At 40.2% G+C, this 20,239-nt stretch overlaps 1 protein-coding gene and 1 long non-coding RNA gene across 4 annotated transcripts in view; one reads left to right on the top strand and one right to left on the bottom strand.

Annotated features, from left to right (window-relative positions):
- Positions 1-20,239, top strand: part of LOC102170604 — a 254,976-nt gene that overhangs the window by 84,339 nt on the left and 150,398 nt on the right. For 2 of the 3 annotated variants that reach the window (XR_001918442.1, XR_001918440.1), the window contains one exon: positions 7,901-8,710. The exons of the other annotated variant lie outside the window; for it this stretch is intronic. This is a non-coding gene — a long non-coding RNA (uncharacterized LOC102170604). Of the gene's footprint in view, positions 1-7,900; positions 8,711-20,239 lie in introns of those variants that run through there. 3 annotated transcript variants of the gene reach the window in all.
- Positions 1-20,239, bottom strand: part of GDA (guanine deaminase) — a 135,618-nt gene that overhangs the window by 25,525 nt on the left and 89,854 nt on the right. The window contains exons 3-7 of the mRNA XM_005683751.3: positions 16,884-17,055; positions 7,418-7,505; positions 4,732-4,837; positions 2,676-2,703; positions 1,516-1,623 (exon numbers count right to left, since the gene is read on the bottom strand). Of these exons, the coding sequence (XP_005683808.1) occupies positions 1,516-1,623; positions 2,676-2,703; positions 4,732-4,837; positions 7,418-7,505; positions 16,884-17,055 (502 nt within the window). The remainder of the gene's footprint in view (positions 1-1,515; positions 1,624-2,675; positions 2,704-4,731; positions 4,838-7,417; positions 7,506-16,883; positions 17,056-20,239) is intronic.

Genomic DNA, 20,239 nt, shown 5'->3' with positions numbered 1-20,239 from the left:
TTAACCCGTCCTGCTCCTCCAGGACTGTACGCTTGTCACCATGGCTAACATAAAAATACTCAGGTATGTTTTATTGTGTCTCTGTTTCCTAATGAGGCTCTTGTATCATATAAAACTTATATAAACTTGTGTGCTTTTCTCCTGTTAATCCATCTATGTCAGTTTAGTTTTCAGGCCCAGCCAGGGGCCCTAAAAATGTAAAGGATAATTTTTTCCTTCCCTACAATTGTGTGGGATTGAATAAAAAATTTCAAATATCACAGACCACCAAAAAATAATGGGGAAAGACAAAAATAGTTAATGAACCCTAACAAGATAAATCTTAATAATCCTCCATCCTACAAAATGATAAAGGATCAATGTGTTGCCTTTCCCTGACATGCCCTTTGTTTTTGGATGGTCAACTCTTAAGGGAAAATTTTAGTGCAGGATGTAATGTAGCTCGAATGGAGGAGGGAAGCTCCCAACTCCCAATTTTAACCCAGCTGGAAGCTTTAGAAAGTGTTTTATTCCTAAATTGCAACCACTTAATGACAAAGTAAGATATACTTTTTTTGTTCCTGACTTTAAGAAGCTTGGAACAAAAGGGCTTTTAAATCCATTTTTGTAAGGTGGAAATTAGGTTCTTTCTGCTTTTCAAATAATAGATGGTTCCTCCAAAAAGGAAGGACTAGAACACTGAGAAAGTATCAAAAGAGAAACAGGAAAGAAATGCATTAGATGTATCCTATGGAGAGCAGGTAACCAGTTTGTCATTAATCCTGCCTGGTTACTTAAGATGTCCTCATCTCTGGGAGCCAGATTGGAGATGACTGAGGGCAAAAGGAACCTTCAGGTTTCTTAGCTAAAATAACAAGCTAGATTTAGGTGATGTCTCTAAGGAACCTTATATCCTATGTTGTTATATCTTGAGGAGATCGTATGAGGCTAAGGGCAGGCTGCCCCCAAAGTATGCCACTCTGGATGTAGATTAATTTGAGCTAAAAACTAATCAAGGCCCAAAAGACTCAGAAGAAGCTTTGAACTTCCTCCTTACCACCTACTTAAGATTGGAAGCCTGTCCCAGGAAAGAGGTATTATCAGAGATACCTATAGTAAGGTACTAGGTATGTAGACAGGGGGAACCTAGCAAAGCCCACTTGCTCAAAATGGTTCAGCATATATTTGCATAACAAATAGTAGCTTTTTATTTTCAGTGCCTTATTTCTGCTTGAAGCCTGAGACCCCTACTTTCTTCTTAGTCTAGAACATATATATATCTCATCTTGCCTTGCTGTCTTTGGAATCCTCATACTTCTGTGGATTTCCTGTGCACACGTAATAAATTTTGTTTTCTCTTGTTAATCTGTCTTATGTCATGATAATTGACAGTCAAAAGAACTAAAAGAGGAAAGAGGGGAAACCAACCTCTTCCACAGTAGAAGACTTGGAGATTATGAAATTACTGCCAGAATTTGGAGTACAGAGAAGTCTTGCAGGTCTAGACATAGGCATGAACAGGAGAAAAATGCCCACCTGAATGTGCAAATCACGGGCCTTCGCGAGGTTTCCAAGTTCACCCAACAAAGTCTCAGAGCAGGAAAGGGGAAAACGCGGTGTCACTATGGGCTGCACTCGCGGATACTGGAAATCATCAAAAACACTTGGTAAAGAAACTATGGATATCTGAATGTGTAGCATACCCCAAAATGCATTTCATACCACAACATGATTTTATATCTTCATCTCTGGGAATAGTCCTTCATTCCAAGAGTAGTGGATGGGTTTCATGGAAATGGCTCATGGTTGAGGACAAGGAAGGGTATTTCTGTACCACCAAGTTCAGTGGAAGAAGATCCCATCTCAAGTGCAAGACACATGAAAGCTCAGACTGAGTGGCTTTTATGAAGAGAATCAGGAGGCAGAGGAGACGTTTCAAAGGAGAGTGCTGGGGAAACTGAAAATAGGATGGTGGTCTGTTCCCCTTTCTACATCTTAGGGCAGTGGTGAGGCTAAGGATCCACTAAGTTGCATCTAGGTCTCCCAAGATTAGACTGAAAGAAATACTGAGGTGTCCTATGGTTTCCAATCAGACCTTAAAAAATAGTGAGGGAAGAGTCTGGTTTGCCATCTAAGAGACTGCCCAGTAGAGCCAGAGCCCAGCCTCCTGGGGAGGTGGGACAGAAGACAGCACTGCCTCCACAGGCTCACAACACCAGAGTGCTGTGAAGGGGGTGCCTGGCTGAGGCCTTCAGGCCGCATGACATGCCAAACATCTATGGCCCAAGGCAGTCTGGCGGGGCATCTCGGCTGGACACCACCTGTGTTTCAGACCCGATCAGGGGTACAAGGGGCTAGAGCCAATGATGATATAGCTAACAATCCACACCACAACATCTAGTGGCTATAACCTGTCTACATCAATGAAGCCCTCTCCCACTTGCAACAGACCCATCCTATGAAATTAGAAGGTCTCAGAGGAGAGGGAGGGAAGACCACTGAGAAAGTAAAAAAAAATGCCTGACCTTACTAAACTGAGTTGATGGGTTCCCCATGAAAACAATTTAAGGTTTTAGGAAAATACTTTTGTATGCATGAAATAAGCTAAGCATACAGACTAACCTCTACCAAAACCAACAAATCCTACAGTCAACACAAAGGCAATCCAAAAGTGAGCTAGGAACAAGTTTGCTTACATTCCTCTGGAGCATTTCTGACACAAATCTGAAAGAAAACAACAAATGTAACGTTAGAAAATTTAGGCATTTTTCAAATAAATCTTTTAAAAGGATAAAAACATGATCCTTATATTTGTCCTAAATTTAATATAAACATTTCTAATGGTGGATATGTTTCACCACCACTAATTAAGGATTAACAAGTAGTAATTACTTTGTTCTCTCATTTGTAGTCCAGGATATGGAGTACAAAATCACAGGGAAATACAGTTTTATCGTCTACCATCAGCTGGGCTGTTCACAAGTATTCCTACAGCACTCAGGGCATTCAGATACATTAAGCTCTGTTTCAGGGAATATCGCCGTATGTTTTATGTTCCATGGACATTAGAGTTGTAGGGTCCTATGTACCTGGAGGTGTTTAGAAGCCATGGGCTCTGCACTTTCAGTTTCCCTAAAGTAGAAGCTGCTTGCCCACACAATCACAAGAGCATCATTTATTTTCAAAGGCCAGGTCCTACTGGGCATGGATGTTGGAGTAAAGCAGAAAGACTAGGTCAGACATGGTCGTGAAACAGGTAGTGACCGGGGGGTGATCTTACCAATTATATCAGTGGGGATGATGGTACCTATATGGCCTATGAAACGACTATTTCTGCCTTGGCTGGAAATATTTATGAACTATAGCTTCCTGCCTTCTGGTGTTACTTTGTTTAGATATAAAATGTGAATTAGGGTTCACTATTCCCACAAACAGGGCCTCCCAGGTGGCGCTAGTGATTAAAGAACCTACCTGCCAGCACAGGAGATACAGGAGACCTGGGTTCTATCCCTAGGTTGGGAGGATCCCCTGGAGAAGGGAATGGCAATCCACTCCAGTATTCTTGCCTGGAGAATCCCATGGACAGAGGAGCCTAGAGGGCTATAGTCCATAGGGTCGCAAAGAGTCGGACACGACTGAAGCAGCTTAGTACACAGCACATTCCCACAAACACAGATTCCTAGAAAAGTTGAGCATATGGCCAAATGCTGAGGGAAAAATGTATGCTTCCTTCTCTCTGTGGGCACATAGGAACCTCTAAACCACTGTTTTCAGAGGACACGCTTAAGGTAGAGGCCTGGGGAATGGAGAAAAGTTGGACTTCTCAAACTTTGCATCAGGATACATTTGGTCTTCGGGAAGGTATAAAGCTAAAGAATTTTCTTCTATATTTCTTGGATGTTGAGTGTAATACAACACAGTTCCTTGTGAAAACCTCAAGGTGCCATGAGAAAGCCATTAAAGAAATGTAGGAAAACGACTTCCCTGGTGGCTCAGTGGTGGTGAGTCTGTCTGTCAATGCAGGAGGCACAGGTTCAATTCCTGATCTGGGGAGCAGGATCCCACATGCTGCAAAGCAACTAAGCCCGTGCACCACAGCTATTGAGCCTGTGCTCTAGAGCATGGGAGCCACGACTCCTGAAGCCTGCATGCCCTAGAACCCACGCTCTAAAACTAGAGAGGCACCAGAATAAAAAGCCTGTACTCTACAAAGAGTAGCTCTCACTCACCACAACTACAGAGGGCCCAAGTGCAGCCATGAAGACCTATCACAGCCAATAAATAAATTAAAGTTATACATATATATATATGTAGAAAAAGTACCTATGGCATCAGTAGCATATCCCCATGTAAAATTAAAAGAATATAACAAAAGCTAATGATCTCAAGCAATAGGATGACCTATAACCAAAAGTAATTTAATGAGCAGGCCACAGACACTCAACACAAGTTTAACCTACAGGAGAAGCCCAGATCTATAATGAAGTAGGTAAATCATTCACTTTTTAAAAAATCCTTCATTTAAAAAAGGGATTTGCTTTTCCTAAAGTATAGTAAGTACCCAGAGGCTTTCAAATATAACTTGATATACAAAAATAGTATTGACATGCAACATTTTCCTAAGGATCAGGTCAATTTCATAAAAGTTAGACAAACATAGTCAGTGACGTAAGTGCACATTCTGCCTGGGTTAAAGGGGTTTCTTCTCTCCATCTGTAACTCTATCCATAAGATAAATCAAGATAAACATACCTCTCTGTTTCCTTGATTGATTCCTCAGTGGTTTCTTTGTATTCTGGAACAGCGTCATTCAAATCCATGCAAACTTTGCCCACAAATGCCCGCTGCCCAAATTTATCTGTGAGAAACACAGAATCAATTTCAAGTCATGTTTCTTTCCTAAAATGTACTTCCCTGACCCCTTTAAAAACATTTTAAATTAAAATCATTATGAAAACATAAGTGAGAGTATAAAAGATCATTATATCATTTAAGAACAATTTTTTTAAAAAGCCAGTTAATTCTGTAAGTAGTAAAGATTCTCCCATTGGCACCTGACCCTCTCTTTACACCCAGGACAAAGGATATTATTTGCTTAAGGTCTAAACTCAGATGTGTGCAATGTCCTCTACTATGTGCAAGGTTATGAGGAATATACCCAATAATGTATATAAAGTGTCTGGCACATAGGGCTTAGAAAAGATACTGTCATTATTCTTAACTGTAGCAATGCCAGTATTGTTCAGTTCAGTCACTCAGTCGTGTCCGACTCTTTGCGACCCCATGGACTGCAGCATGCCAGGCCTCCCTGTCCATCACCACTCCCAGAACTTGCTCAAACTCATGTCCATTGAGTCAGTGATGCCATCCAGCTATGTCATCCTCTGTCATCCCCTTCTCCTCCTGCCCTCAATCTTTCCCAGCATCAGGGTCTTTTCTAATGAGTCAGTTCTTTGCATCATGTGGCCAAAGTATTAGAGCTTCAGCTTCAGCATCAGTCCTTTCAATGAATATTCAGGACTGAGTTCCTTTAGGATGGACTGGTTTGATCCCCTTGCTGTCCAAGGGACTCTCAAGAGTCTTCTCCAACACCACAGTTCAAAAGCATCAATTCTTTGGCACTCAGTTTTCTTTATGGTCCAACTCTCACATCCGTACATGACTACTGGAAAAACCATAGCTTTGACTAGACAGACCTTTGTTGGCAAAGTAATGTCTCTGATTTTTAATATGCTGTCTAGGTTTGTCAGCTTTTCTTCCAAGGAGCAAGTGTCTTAATTTCATGGCTGCAGTCACCACCTGCAGTGATTTTGGAGCCCAAGAAAATAAAGTCTGTCACTGTTTCCACTGCCAATATTATTACCTGTGGGGAATTTTGCTTAATCCTGCTAGTTCTCAGCACTGAAGAACCTAATGCTTATCAGAGGTGCTAGAGGAATTCTATTTCAGGTAGAAAGTTGATGCTACATGAGGCAGTGTTCATTATTTTAACATCTCTACCTCTGTCATCAGAGTCTTTCAGAAATCTTTCTACATCTCTCATTCCCCTGTAATTCATTGTAATACCTGGCCATTAGATTACTCTTCCTTAAATCACCACCTTCATCACATACCTTATCTGGCTCAAAACCTTTTTTGAGTCTTTGATGCATATCTGAATCACTCCACAGTCTGAATCATCCCCTCTGCCCAACTTATTCCATCCCACCATGCAATGAATCCTTCCCTTTAGTTCAACTCCTTTTTCCCTGGCTTCCTGTATCCTCTATGGACATTCCTGACCCAATATCCATACCCTCATGTCACTTCTCCTGCCTTAAAGGCATTTTTCTCTCTCCTTATCTCCCTTGAAAGTCCAGTTTAAAGGTCCCTTCAGTGAAATCTTTCCAGATGATCTAATTCTGGCTTCATTCTGTCTCCTCCAAAATTCACAAGATTTACTTTCAGTGTCACACTTGAGGTCTTTGGCATACACTACCTTGGCCTGCAAACAATAGTGTCAGCACATCAGTCAGTAGTATTTACTGAGCACCTGCTATGTGGTAGGCAATGTGCTGGATACAAGTTTGGGAATCATCAATCTAAATCCAGTCTCAGCTCTGCTGACTAGCTGTGTGACTTGGGCATGTTTCATAACCTCTCTGAGCATCAGTTTATCCATCTGTAACACACAACATGAATAACTGTCCCAGAAGGCTATTTATAGCTAAACTGAACTAATCCATGTAGAGTGCTTTGCACAGTACCAGACATCTAGCAAGAACACTACAGCTGTTACTTAAGTTATTAATCTATACTGTTGTTTAGTCACTAAGATGTGTCTGACTTTTTTGCGACCCCATGGCCTGTAGCCCACCAGACTTCTGTCTATGGGATTTCCCAGTCAAGATAACTGGAGTGGGTTGCCATTTCCTTCTCCAGGCATCTTCCCGACCCAGGGATTGAATCCACATCTCTTGCATTGGCAGGCCAATTCTTTACCACTAAGCCATGAAGGAAGACCATTAATCAATGTGTGTACCTACTAATCAGTTAATCCTATCTGATTCCTCAAGGGCAGAGACTATTTTCCATTTTACTGTGTTCCCAGTATCTAGCACAGTGCCCTGAGTCTAGCCAACAGCCAAGAACTATCTGTTGATTATAATAAACTTTGGTCATTGCTAGAATTAGTAAATCTGCTCCAAAAAGCCCTAAATTAATACAAACCTATTTATATCATCCTACAACCAAAAACAAAAAGTAAATAATCAAATTACTTAAACAACAAGGAAAGTTCAAGGGCCACTGTAATACACAAATACCTAATCACTTGCAAGACGTGCAGTGCTCAAATTCTAGTAATTAAAAAGCAAGACTGTTCACAAGTATAAGTCCCTGCCATCATGGTCCACCTGTCTGCTTCATGTGCCCGTAAATCATCCTTTTATCTCCTCACCTGTAATTTCCGCAAGAAGCAGTGATGAGTCAGTGTGAATTGTTCCAAAGTAACAAGCTGTGGTTGTTCCATTCTTTAGTGTTCTCCTCTAAAAATAAATCACAAAAACTATGAATTGCCTGTGCCAAGAAAAGTCACATGGCATATACACACAAAGATGGAATTTTGGTTTTCAATTTTAAGCTGTTTTTACTTAAAGGAATGCCATCTCGACATGAAACGTAATTAAGGTAAATTGCAAAAGTATTTATATTTTAAAAATGTTAGAACTTTTGATTTCCTAGATTCACAAGGTTCTATGTTGCAGAATTTATAAAATGTGATACTAATTCCTGACTTTTTAGGGTTGTTTATGGATATGCAAACTTTATTGGGAAGGAATAAATATGATTTTTTTCCTAGAAATTACAGGATAAAATTATTCAGCCAGCTATGTAGTTCAAACTAGCAGATTGATCACATGTATCTATCTCTCTTCCTCAGGAAATCTCCACTAAAATGATGTAATGGAGTGTAACATTTATTAACCCATGAGAAGAGAGGAGACATGAGTAGAGGAAATATTTTAACATTTTCACAGAAGAAAAAAACATGAATAAAAACCTGGAGGCAACTTGGAAAAAGAGAGAAGCATGTGGTTGTTAACAGGGAATTGGCTGAAAGTGTGTATACAGATGATTAAACCTTGGCAGGACTCTTTCCTGTTGAAATCAGCAGTTCCTTGCAAAAGAGATTTGCTCTTTGCAGAAATTGGATAGTATTTAGAGAATACAGGCCCCAAAGGACAAGGTGAGGCACAAGCTGAAAGGAAGAGGCTTAAGTAGATAGGTGGCTGACTCTGGGACCCATGTCACCTTCCCCAAAATGTCACATGTACTACTTCCACCGGTTCTGGCAGGACTGAGGACTTCTTTCTAGAGAAGATAAATGGCTCTAGAAGAAAGATGTCCTCACAATGACATTTAGGATCCACAATTAAAATGGCTATTCACCTCCTTCACTCTTCATCCTGTAATGAAGCTTACCAGGCAACTAGTGTGACCCCATCTTTTTCAGTCAACATCTTAGAGCATCACACTCAAATACTACTGTACATTTAAGGTTCAATGGACACTGGTGGAAAGCTACCACAAAAAAAAAGGGGAGAAGGGAAGGAAGAAAGAATCTGGAAAGAAATGTTGGAGGAAACAGCCAATCTGTAGCATCAGGAGGAAGCTTGATTTTAAAAAAAAAATTTGATTAACAATCTCAGAGAAATAAAAGAAGATATCATATCCACAAAAAGAAAAAAAATGACAAAATGCTGTGGAAATCAGAGAACAGAGCTCTCCAAAAGTAAAAATACTAAAAAATGAAATATGGAAATCAACAGAAGGTTAAATTAGAAGAGAATTTCTAAGGAAAGAAAGATGAAAGTCAAGGATGAAAAGATAAGAAAAATATGCTCAGTCTAGGAAATCCAGCATTTAGAACAAGAGTTCTGAAGAAAAAAATTTTCTTTTAAAAAAAGAAATGGAGGAGGTGAAATTGTCTGAGAAATAATATTAGTCTCCAAACTTAAACTCCTCATAGAATGCTCAGTTCAGTGAATGAAAACCAGAAACCAAGTAAGGCATATAACTGTAAGCTATTAAGTCTACAAATAAGGAGAAGATACTGAAAGCTTCCACAGAAAGAAAACCATCACAGACAAATGACGGGAATCACAGTGCCACTAGCGTTATCACCAGTGATGCTGAAAGCATAACAATGCCTTCAAAATCCTGGAGGAAAGTTGTTTATTTATTTTTTATTTATTTACTGAAGTCTAGTTGATTTAAGGAGGGAAACCATTTTTAATGTAGAATTTTATACCCTGGTAAATTATCAGTCAAGTGTGAAAGTCAAATAGAGATATGATTAGATACGAAGCCTTAAATGTTTTTCTGCTTTAGGAGCTTAGGAATTTCCTACAAAATGTGCTTTTAACAAAATGTGAGAGTGATGAAAAGGAAAAGAATTCCCAGGTTGAGAAAATGGGAATTAAACACAGAGAAGCAAAGGGAATCCCCCGATGACAACAGTATGAGGGACAATCCCATCCATAACGAAACAGAAGAATGGGAAGATTGTGAGAAACAAATCACAACTGATATTGCCTGATTTGTCTGGACACTTGGAAAAGCAGTGATTTACCTGAGTATGGTCTGTCTTAAGCAGAAGCTTTTTTTTCCCTCTTCTTCTTTTTAAATTTTAAAACATGTTTTAGAGCAGTTTTAGGTTCACAGCAAATTGGGAGAAAAGTACAGAGATAGCCCATATACGCGCCCCCCGCCCCAACCCCCACACACAGCAGAAGCTTTTTAAAGTGCAGAGAAAAACTACATGGAGTTTTTGCTTCTTGCAGATTATGACCTGTGTGACCTTGAGAAAACTGCTTTACATTCTCAACATCAGTTTCCTCATTTATGAAATAAGTTGACTCTTTTGACTAGAATGGGACTGGGTTAGAAATGTAAATGTCTGCAGGAAGAAAACAATTTGGACTTAAGATAATAGGAAAGAACACACCCTATCCTAGCAGCCTCTACTCAGCTTCAGCCAATTGTTAGATATCAGTGATGTCGGTTCAACTTGAAGGTCAAGAAAATTAGGAAAACTGGATTTTTATGTCAGTTTTTTCAAATTTTAAGACACTTAGCACATGAAATGCCAACCTAGACAGCATATTCAAAAGCAGAGACTTTCCTTTGCCAACAAAGGTCCATCTAGTCAAGGCTATGGTTTTTCCAGTGGTCATGTATGGATGTGAGAGTTGGACTATAAAGAAAGCTGAGCGCCAAAGAATTGATGCTTTTGAACTGTGGTGTTGGAGAAGACTCTTGAGAGTCCCTTGGACTGCAAGGAGATCCACCCAGTCCATCCTAAAGAATATCAGTCCTGGGTGTTCATTGGAAGGACTGAAGAACTCCAATACTTTGGCCACCTGATGTGAAGAGCTGAGTCATTAGAAAAGACCCTGATGCTGGGAAAGATTGAGGGCAGGAGGAGAAGGGGACAACAAAGGATGAGATGGTTGGATGGCATTACCGCCTCAATGGACATGAGTTTGGGTAGACTCCAGGAGTTAGTGATGGACAGGGAGACCTGGCATGCTGTGGTTCATGGGGTCACAAAGAGTTGGACACGACTGAGCGACTGAACTGAGCACATGAAATAAAATATGTCTGATTGTAAGTAAATGATGTTTAGAACCTGTCAGCTACAGAAAAGGATGCACTAGCTTTCTATCAGAATCATATGCTGAAGAGGAAAGTTAACACCTTGACAGAGGCATCGAATTCAGTCTCCATCTACCAGGAAAGTGCTTGCATCCTGGTGTGAAGTAAAGTGAAGTCACTCAGTTGTGTCTGACTCTGCGCCCCATGGACTGTAGCCCACCAGGCTCCTCCATTCATGGGATTTTCCAGGCAAAAGTACTGGAGTGGGTTGCCATTTCCTTCTCCAGGGGATCTTCCAGACCCAGGGATCGAACCCAGGTCTCCCGCATTGCAGGCAGACACTTTGCCATCTGAGCCACCAGGGAAGCCAGGGCTTAGTGAATATTGCTGAATGAACATATGAGGAAGCAGACCAAACTAAAACAATCAGAGGCATAAAATGATCTAAAATTAGCATTGTTACGTGTATATAACAGGACACAGTATCCTTGAAAGAGGAACAGGCTACTGAGCAGCAAGAGTGAATTAATGACTTGCAAAGTTGGGATACTGGCATTCTCTAAGAATGTAGCATAAAAGTATATACAGGAATGTCACTGTTTTTTTAAGAAAAGTTACCAAAAGAAAGAGCACATTGGAAGAGAAAATATATTAAGAGCAAGAGAAATGGCGGGTGGGGGCGGGGGGCGGGTAAGAGGCAGAGAAATTGAATGAGCATGTGTGCATGAGAAAGATTTATTTTCCAAAATGCAAATGATACTATATTAAAGAAATGAGTTGAAAAAAGAAAGAACAGATCTATAAGTGAAATTGCAGAACATCAAGGATGAAGAATATCCTGTAGGACAACAAATTAACTAGAGAGGAAAGAAAATCAGATTTACATTGGTACACTGGATGCTAGTGAGCAAATCAAGAATTCTCTGTAGAGCTAAAGTGCATCATTCAAGAGTCAGAACAAATTTTTGGTAATTTAAGGGTTTGGATTATCACCCACTTTATTGGAAAAGATTATCATTGTCTATATTCTAAGAAAATGAATCCAAAAGAAAGACTTGGGAGCCAAATTTAAAACATTTTAAATTTAGGTGGTGAAAAAAAAAATTGGAACTAAAATCTCAGATGATATAACACAGGACATGTTGAGGGAGGTTCTGTCTTGAAGAAGAGAAGACTAGGTTTCTTATCCTATTAAATGGGAGACTATAGAGGAAAATGATAGAAGACTTGTAACACTTATAACAATCTAATCTAATAGATATTTTTTCAAAAGTCATTTTGACAGACAAAAAACAGTCTTTTTAAAAGTGTACAGAATTTAGAGAGATGGTAACGATAACCCTGTATGTGAGACAGCAAAAGAGACACAAATGTATAGAACAGTCTTTTGGACTCTGTGGGAGAGGGAGAGGGTGGGATGATTTGGAAGAATGGCATTGAAACATGTATAATCTCATATATGAAACGAGTCGCCAGCCCAGGTTCAGTGCATGATACTGGATGCTTGGGGCTGGTGCACTGGGATGACCCAGAGGGATGGTATGGGGAGGGAGGAGGGAGGGGGGTTCAGGATGGGGAACACGTGTATACCTGTGGTGGATTAACCTCCAATTAAAATAAATTTATTTAAAAAAAAACTAAAAACAAAACAAAAAAATGTGTACAGAATAATCATAAAAGTTGACCTTTTGTTAGGTCATAAAATAACAGTGAACTAAGAATGGAGAAGGAAATGGCAACCCACTCCAGTATTCTTGCCTGGATAATCCCATGGACAGAGGAGCCTGGCAGGCTTCAGTCCACAGGGTCGCAAGAGTTGGACAAAACTTAGCACCTAAACCATCCATCCATCCAATTACCAAGAAAAATAGCTACACAAGTTACATTTACTAACCAGAATAAAATGAAACTCAAAACAGAAGTGTCATCTGACATTTTCTAAATTCTCACCACGTTAAACACCTTTCTAAAACGGGCTTGAAGAAGAGATCAAATGGAAAATTTCAGTTAATTAGCTATGATGAAGGTGGAAGTGATACTACCAGACACCAAGAGCAGGTCCTTTCTCTGAGTCAGGGGGATAAAGGTTCTCAAATAGAAAGGCTTCTAGATGAGAAGCTGCCATTTCAAACTGGACTGGAGCAAACTAGAAAGACTAGAAAGTTCAAGAATCGGCTCAAATTATATTTAAGGGACAGGACAAGGAGAGCTCACAGAGGAGGTGGGGAAAGGTGGGGGAGGAAGAGAGGCAAGGAAGAATAGAAGGAGGAATCCACAAAGCTACTCATATTGGTACCGAGTTCAGCCAATTGTGGGTGCCTTCTGTATGTAATTTAAAAAGTAAGGAACAAATCTGGTTTTAAAATCTTGCTGGATACACCATTTAAAATGCAGCTGCTGTTCTTCTTAACATGTTCTGTGTTTGGGTGTCCCAGGTCCCTGTTCCTCCCTGGTTTCTCATATGCTTCTGAGAGGGCTCTTCCATTAACGCGGCTTCCCTGGTGGCTCAGACGGTAAAGCGTCTGCCTGCAATGAGGGAGGCCTGGGTTCAATCCCTGGGTCGGGAAGACCCCCTGGAGAAGGAAATGGCAACCCACTCCAGCACTCTTGCCTGGAAAATCCCATGGACGGAGGAGCTTGATAGGCTACAGTCTATGGGGTCGCAAAGAGTCGGACATGACTGGGCGACTTCACTTTCACTTTCCATTAATGATTGATTTTGTATTTTTCCCATTTATAAAGAAATCTAGCAGGAATAACATCAAAATTGTGGCTGTGTTGCCCAGCCTTTCCCCAGCTTTTAATTCCTGATAAGAATGGTCAGTTTTTGAAACCAAGCCTTTTGAGCTCAAAATAGATTGCAAACTTAATATGACCAAATGCTGGAGATGATGTGGAGAGAAGGGAACCCTTCTGCCCTGTTGGTGGGAATGTAATTTGGTTAAGCCACTATGGAGAACAGTATGGAGGTTCCTTAAAAAACTAAAAATAGAGCTACCATATAACCCTGCAATCCCACTCCTGGGCATATATCCAGAGAAAAACAGGGCCTGAAAAGATACATGCACTGCAATGTTCATTGCAGCATTGTCTACAATAGCAAGACATGGAAGCAACCTAGATATCTATCAGCAGAGAAACAGGTAAAGAAGACGTGGCACATATATGCAATGGAATATTACTCAGCCATCAAAAAAGAAATAATGCCATTTGCAGCAACATGGATGACCAAGAGAGTGTCATACTGAGTGAAGTAAGTCAGACAGAGAAGGACAAATAGCATATGACATCCCTTCTATGTGGAATCAAAAAAGAAATGATACAAATAATCTTTCATGCAAGATAGAAAGAGACTCAACCAACTTAGAAAATGAACTTACGGTTGCCAGGGAGGGAGGGGATAGTTAAAGAATTTGGTCATGTGCACACTGCTATATTTAAAATGGATAACCAACAAAGACCTATTGTATAGGATGTGGAACTCTGCTCAATGTTATATGCCAGGTGGATGGGAGTGGTGTTTGGTGGAGAATTGATACATGTATATGTATGCCTGAGTTCCTTTTCTGTTCACCTGAAACTACCACAACATTGTTAATCAGCTATACCTCAGTACAATGTTTTTGGTATTTAAAAAACATTTAAAAATACATTTATTTTTAAAAATATTTATTTATGTATTTATTTATTTAATTGGCTGTGCTGGGTTTTACTTATGTCATTCAAACTCTTAGTTGAGGTATGTGGGATCTAGTTCCCTGACCAGGAATCAAACCTGGGCCCTCTGCATTGGTGGCTTGGAGTCTCAGCCACTGGGCCATGAGGGAAGTCCCTAATTAAAAAAAAAAAAAAGTTAATATGACCATAAGCTTCAAAGCCACTATCAACAAGCCCCTTATCAGATTATATAATTTCCATAAGCTAAAATAGGGGAATAGAGTGGCCCTGACCTCTTGTCTTTTTACCTTATACTTTAATGATTTGATACCTCTTTGGAATTAACTGAATTCATCTGCTGAATTTTCAATAACCCCATAGAGTAAACATATTCATTCCATTATCCAGGAGAATATTTGCAACCAGTTTGTCTTAGTATATTTACAAAGAATCTCATTCTCCTGTCCTTTGACTCATATTAATCTATATAATATACCGATTCCTGAACTTTCCAGGCTTTCTAGTTCATTCCAGTCCAAAGTCCAATTTGAAATTTCAACCTCTCACCCTGTTTGCAATGTTTAAAGGGAGATATTCTAGGACTGACTTATTGGAATTTTTTTTCTTAACAATCTCAAGAGATGTTTGCTAACATATACTTTAAATTATTTTCAGATTAAATTATCACTGTGCAAAACTCTGGGGTCTTGATTGCCTATTTATAGATCCAGGACTGTTTTCTGAGGGAGACAATAAAAAAACGAAACAGAAAATGTCTTGGTTTACAGGTACTGCCTCAGCACCCTAGTTTGCATTGCCACAGGCAATCTTCAGCCTAAGGGACAGATTCTAATTAGCAAATCTCAACTTTCTTAAGATGTCAACTTTCTTAATGGATGTCCATTATACTCTCAGCTCATCCAACTCTCAAAGTCCACGGGCCTGGCTCACAATCAGAAACAGAGGATATGTACACTGAAAATACTTGTTGAGAGTAACACCTATTTCTCCTATTTTGTACTCACTGACAGCAAATATTTGATTTCCCTCTCTGGTTCAGTTGAAGCCAAATTTGTGACAGATTCTAACAAATGCATGGACCCCCATAGTATACATTTTTCTTGGTTTATTTTTTCCTTTGCTGTGATTTCATGACTCATTTTCTTCTCTTGTACACAATGCAATTTTAAGATATCTCCAACTCTTTTTAGAACAATGCAAAATAAAAATAAATTTTGAGGATAAAAAGATTTGGTGTGGTTAAAACGATTCATTAACACAATGCACTAGCAACTTCCTACACAGCTTTAGTCCTTCTCAGTTTTCCTGGTGTCATGTGGATCCGTGCTAAATATGTAAAATCCACAATTACACTGAATTTATAACTAAGCAAGGCAAATATATAAATGACAACACTTGCTTTTGCTGTTCAAGGCTTGGATACTGCAAGATGTGGGAAACTGGCAGGAAGGCTAGGTCACTGTATAAGGCTTATTATATTATCGCCATCACAACATTACTTTAAGAGAAAACCCTTCAATGGGTCTAACAAAAATGCAGGAATGCTCAGACTAAGTGTTCTACATGACAAGAGGTAGTGGTTACATAAGATATTTGCAGCTTTAATTCTCAAATGCAGAAGTTATCTCTGGCTGCTGAATCGATTAGGGATGGGGTTGGAGTAGATAAAGGGAGCTGGTTTTCCTCAGAGAGTGAAAGGAAGGGCATTTCAGGGCCTGGAGAATCCCAGGGACAGGGGAGCCTGGTGGGCTGCCAGCTATGGGGTCGCACAGGGTCGGACACAACTTAAACGACTTAGCAGCAGCAGCAGCAGCAGTATATACTGGGTTGGCCAAAAAGGTTGTTCATGTTTTTCTGTAAGTTGTTATGGAAAAACCCAAACAAGCTTTTTGGCCAGCCCATAGTCGGCACACACTACAGCCACTCTCCTCAGACCAAACTAGCTCCGTAGTTCTCTCTAGTGGGCTAATATTCACCACATTCCCACAGGCCCTGCAACAGGGGACCGTCCCAGTTTCCTTCCTTTCAAAGCTACCAAAATAATGTGATATCCTTCTAACTAATTTTAATTTTAGATTTCCTTGGATATTGCTTAAAGTAAATACATATGTTAGGCACTATTTTAAGAGCTTAACAAATATAGACTTGCTTAATTATCATAACAATCCTAAGAAGTAGGTGCTGTCATTATTATTATTATTTTTTTTTTTTTTACAGATGGGGAAAGTGAGTCACAGAACTTTCCAAAGGTTACACAGCTATTCCATATGGTACCCAGAATAGCACTGTGGGTTGGCAGGAGTAAAGGAATACACATATGCATTAAACCCAAATTTAGTTAAAAAAAAAAATAGTAATGAGAACCCAGGGGATTTGAGGATTTAGATTCAGGTGTTTCTTGGCTAGTGACCAGGTGTGTTGGTGAAGTGGTCACAAACTCACTGAGCTGCGAAAGAACTAAAAACATCTCTATAGTCCATGATAATCTTAACTGCCTGTTTTTAATAACTTAAATCTGCCCCCAAGAAATGGATGTTTCTATAGATGACTGAATATAACACATCAATACTCATATGCAGGATACTTACAACAACTCTGGTATATACTTCTTCAGCAAAGTCAATGCTCTGGAATTTGTGTTCTGTAGGAAATGTGTACTTGGTCAACCATTCCAAAAGTGGGAGGTCCACATTACTCCCGGCAAAGGAGTACTGAGGGGCATGGATGTGTGTGTCGACCAGCCCAGGCATGAAGAACTCACTGGAAATTAAGATAAGAGAAAAGAATTTAATAACGTCTTTAGTCATTTCACATATCTTTAAATCATGTTTTCTCTAGACTGTGATTTAATTGTTTATTCTACCCAGAGTAGATGCAATGAGATGAAGAAGTCAGAAAATAAAAATGAAACTCTGCTAGGGGAGACACAGCCCTAAATTGGAATGGCTTGGTGTGAAGTTAACCAAAGAAAAGGGTTTGAATACTCAATTTAGTGAATTAATATATATTTGTTACTCTGTTTCTAGGAGGGAGGGAATCATGAGAATACTTGATCCTCTGTTTTTTATTTTCTTTGGCAGAACTGTGACATATTGAACCCTGGGTTCAGGAAGATAAATTTGGTGGTGACAGGCATGCATGGGGACACTCTTTCAATCTGTCAAGCATGAGAGCATTTCTGAATAAAGGAAAAATATAAGTATGAGGGAAAGAACTTGATCTTTTATTACCTCTAGGTAGTAGAGGAGAGGAGGTCACTCTGTCATGTCTGACTCTTTGCAATCCCATGGACTGTAGTCTACCAGGCTTCTCTGTCCATGGGATTTTCCAGGCAAGAGTACTGGAGTGGGTTGCCATTTCCTTCTCCAGGGGATCTTCCTGACCCAGGGGTCAAACCCAGGTCTCCTGCATTGCAGGCAGACGCTTTACCCTCTGAGCCACCAGGGAAGCCCCTTAGTAGAGGAGAGGAAAAGTCAAAGCATTCTAAGTATATCATTTGTGGAAGGCAGTTTATTATAGGGGTTACATATATACATTCTTGACTAAGACTGCCTGATTTTGAATTTAGGCCCCACCATAAAATGTCACTCCCCTATAATGAAAAGGACATCTTTTTGCGTGTTAGTTCTAAAAGGTCTTGTAGGTCTTCACAGAACCGTTCCACTTCAGTTTCTTCAGCATTACTGGTTGGGGCACAGACTTGGATTACTGTGATATTGAATGGTTTGCCTTGGAAATGAACAGAGATCATTCCGTCGTTTTTGAGATTTCATCCAAGTACTGCATTTTGGACTCTTTTGTTGACCATGATGGCTACTCCATTTCTTCTAAGGGATTCCTGCCCACAGTAGTAGATATAGTGGTCATCTGAGTTAAATTCACCCATTCCAGTCCATTTTGGTTTGCTGATTCCTAGAATGTCGACGTTCACTCTTGCCATCTCCTGTTTGACCACTTCCAATTTGCCTTGATTCATGGACCTAACATTCCATGTTCCTATGCAATATTGCTCTTTACAGTATCGGACCTTGCTTCTATCACCAGTCACATCCACAACTGGACATTGTTTTTGCTTTGGCTCCATCCCTTCATTCTTTCTGGACTTATTTCTCCACTGATCTCCAGTAGCATATTGGGCACCTACCAACCTGGGGAGTTCCTCTTTCAGTATCCTATCATTTTGCCTTTTCATACTGTTCATGGGGTTCTCAAGGCAAGAATACTGAAGTGGTTTGCCATTCCCTTCTCCAGTGGACCACATTCTGTCAGACCTCTGCACCATGACCCGCTCGTCTTGGGTTGCCCCACGGGCATGGCTTAGTTTCATCGAGTTAGACAAGGCTGTGGTCTTTATGATTAGATTAACTAGATTTCTGTGATTATGGTTTGTGTGTCTGCCCTCTGATGCCTCTCGCAAGACCTACTGTCTTACTTGGGTTTCTAACACCCCAAAAAGATGTATTTTTCATTATAGGGGACTGGAATGCAAAAGTAGGAAGTCAAGAAACACCTGGGGTAACAGGCAAGTTTGGCCTTGGAATACGGAATGAAGCAGGGCAAAGACTAATAGAGTTTTGCCAAGAGAACTCACTGGTCACAGCAAACACCCTCTTCCAACAACACAAGAGAAGACTCTACACATGGACATCACCAGATGGTCAACACCGAAATCAGATTGATTATATTCTTTGCAGCCAAAGATGGAGAAGCTCTATACAGTCAGCAAAAACTAGACCAGGAGCTGACTGTGGCTCAGATCATGAACTCCTTATTGCCAAATTCAGACTTAAATTGAAGAAAGTAGGGAAAACCACTAGACCATTCAGGTATGACCTAAATCAAATCCCTTATGATTATACAGTGGAAGTCAGAAATAGATTTAAGGGACTAGATCTGATAGATAGAGTGCCTGAGGAACTATGGATGGAGGTTTGTGACATTGTACAGGAGACATGGATAAAGACCATCTCCATGGAAAAGAAATGCAAAAAAGCAAAATGGCTGTCTGGGGAGGCCTTACAAATAACTGTAAAAAGAAGAGAAGCGAAAAGCAAAGGAGAAAAGGAAAGATATAAGCATCTGAATGCAGAGTTCCAAAGAATAGCAAGGAAAGATAAGAAAGCCTTCCTCAGTGACCAATGTGAACAACAGAATGGGAAAGACTAGAGATCTCTTCAAGAAAATTAGAGACACCAAGGGAACATTTCATGCAAAGATGGGCTCCATAAAGGACAGAAATGTTATGGACCTAACAGAAGGAGAAGATATTAAGAAGAGGTGGCAAGAATACACAGAAGAACTGTACAAAAAAGATCTTCATGACCTGGCTAACCACGATGGTGTGATCACTGATCTGGAGCCAGACATCCTGGAATGTGAAGTCAAGTGGGCCTTAGAAAGCATCACTATGAACAAAGCTAGTGGAGGTGATGGAATTCCAGTTGAGCTATTTCAAATCCTGAAAGATGATGCTATGAAAGTGCTGCACTCAATACGCCAGGAAATTTGGAAAACTCAGCAGTGGCCACAGGCCTGGAAAAGGTCAGTTTTCATTCCAATCCCAAAGAAAGGCAATGCCAAAGAATGCTCTAATTACTGCACAATTGCAGTCCATGGGGTTGCTAAGAGTCGGACACGACTGAGCGACTTCACTTTCACTTTTCACTTTCCTGCATTGGAGAAGGAAATGGCAACCCGTTCCAGTGTTCTTGCCTGGAGAACCCCAGGGACAGGGGAGCCTGGTGGGCTGCCGTCTCTGGGATCACACAGAGTCGGATACGACTGAAGTGACTTAGCAGCACCAGCAGCACACACTAGTAAAGTAATGCTCAAAATTCTCCAAGCCAGGCTTCAGCAATATGTACACCATGAACTTCCAGATGTTCAAGCTGGTTTTAGAAAAGGCAGAGGAACCAGAGATCAAATTGCCAACATCCACTGGATT

Source organism: Capra hircus, chromosome 8 (assembly GCF_001704415.2).
Source record: "Capra hircus breed San Clemente chromosome 8, ASM170441v1, whole genome shotgun sequence".
NCBI lineage: Eukaryota > Metazoa > Chordata > Mammalia > Artiodactyla > Bovidae > Capra > Capra hircus.
The sequence above is the reverse complement of the archived record's forward strand: the minus strand, read 5'-3'. Positions and strand labels throughout refer to the sequence as shown.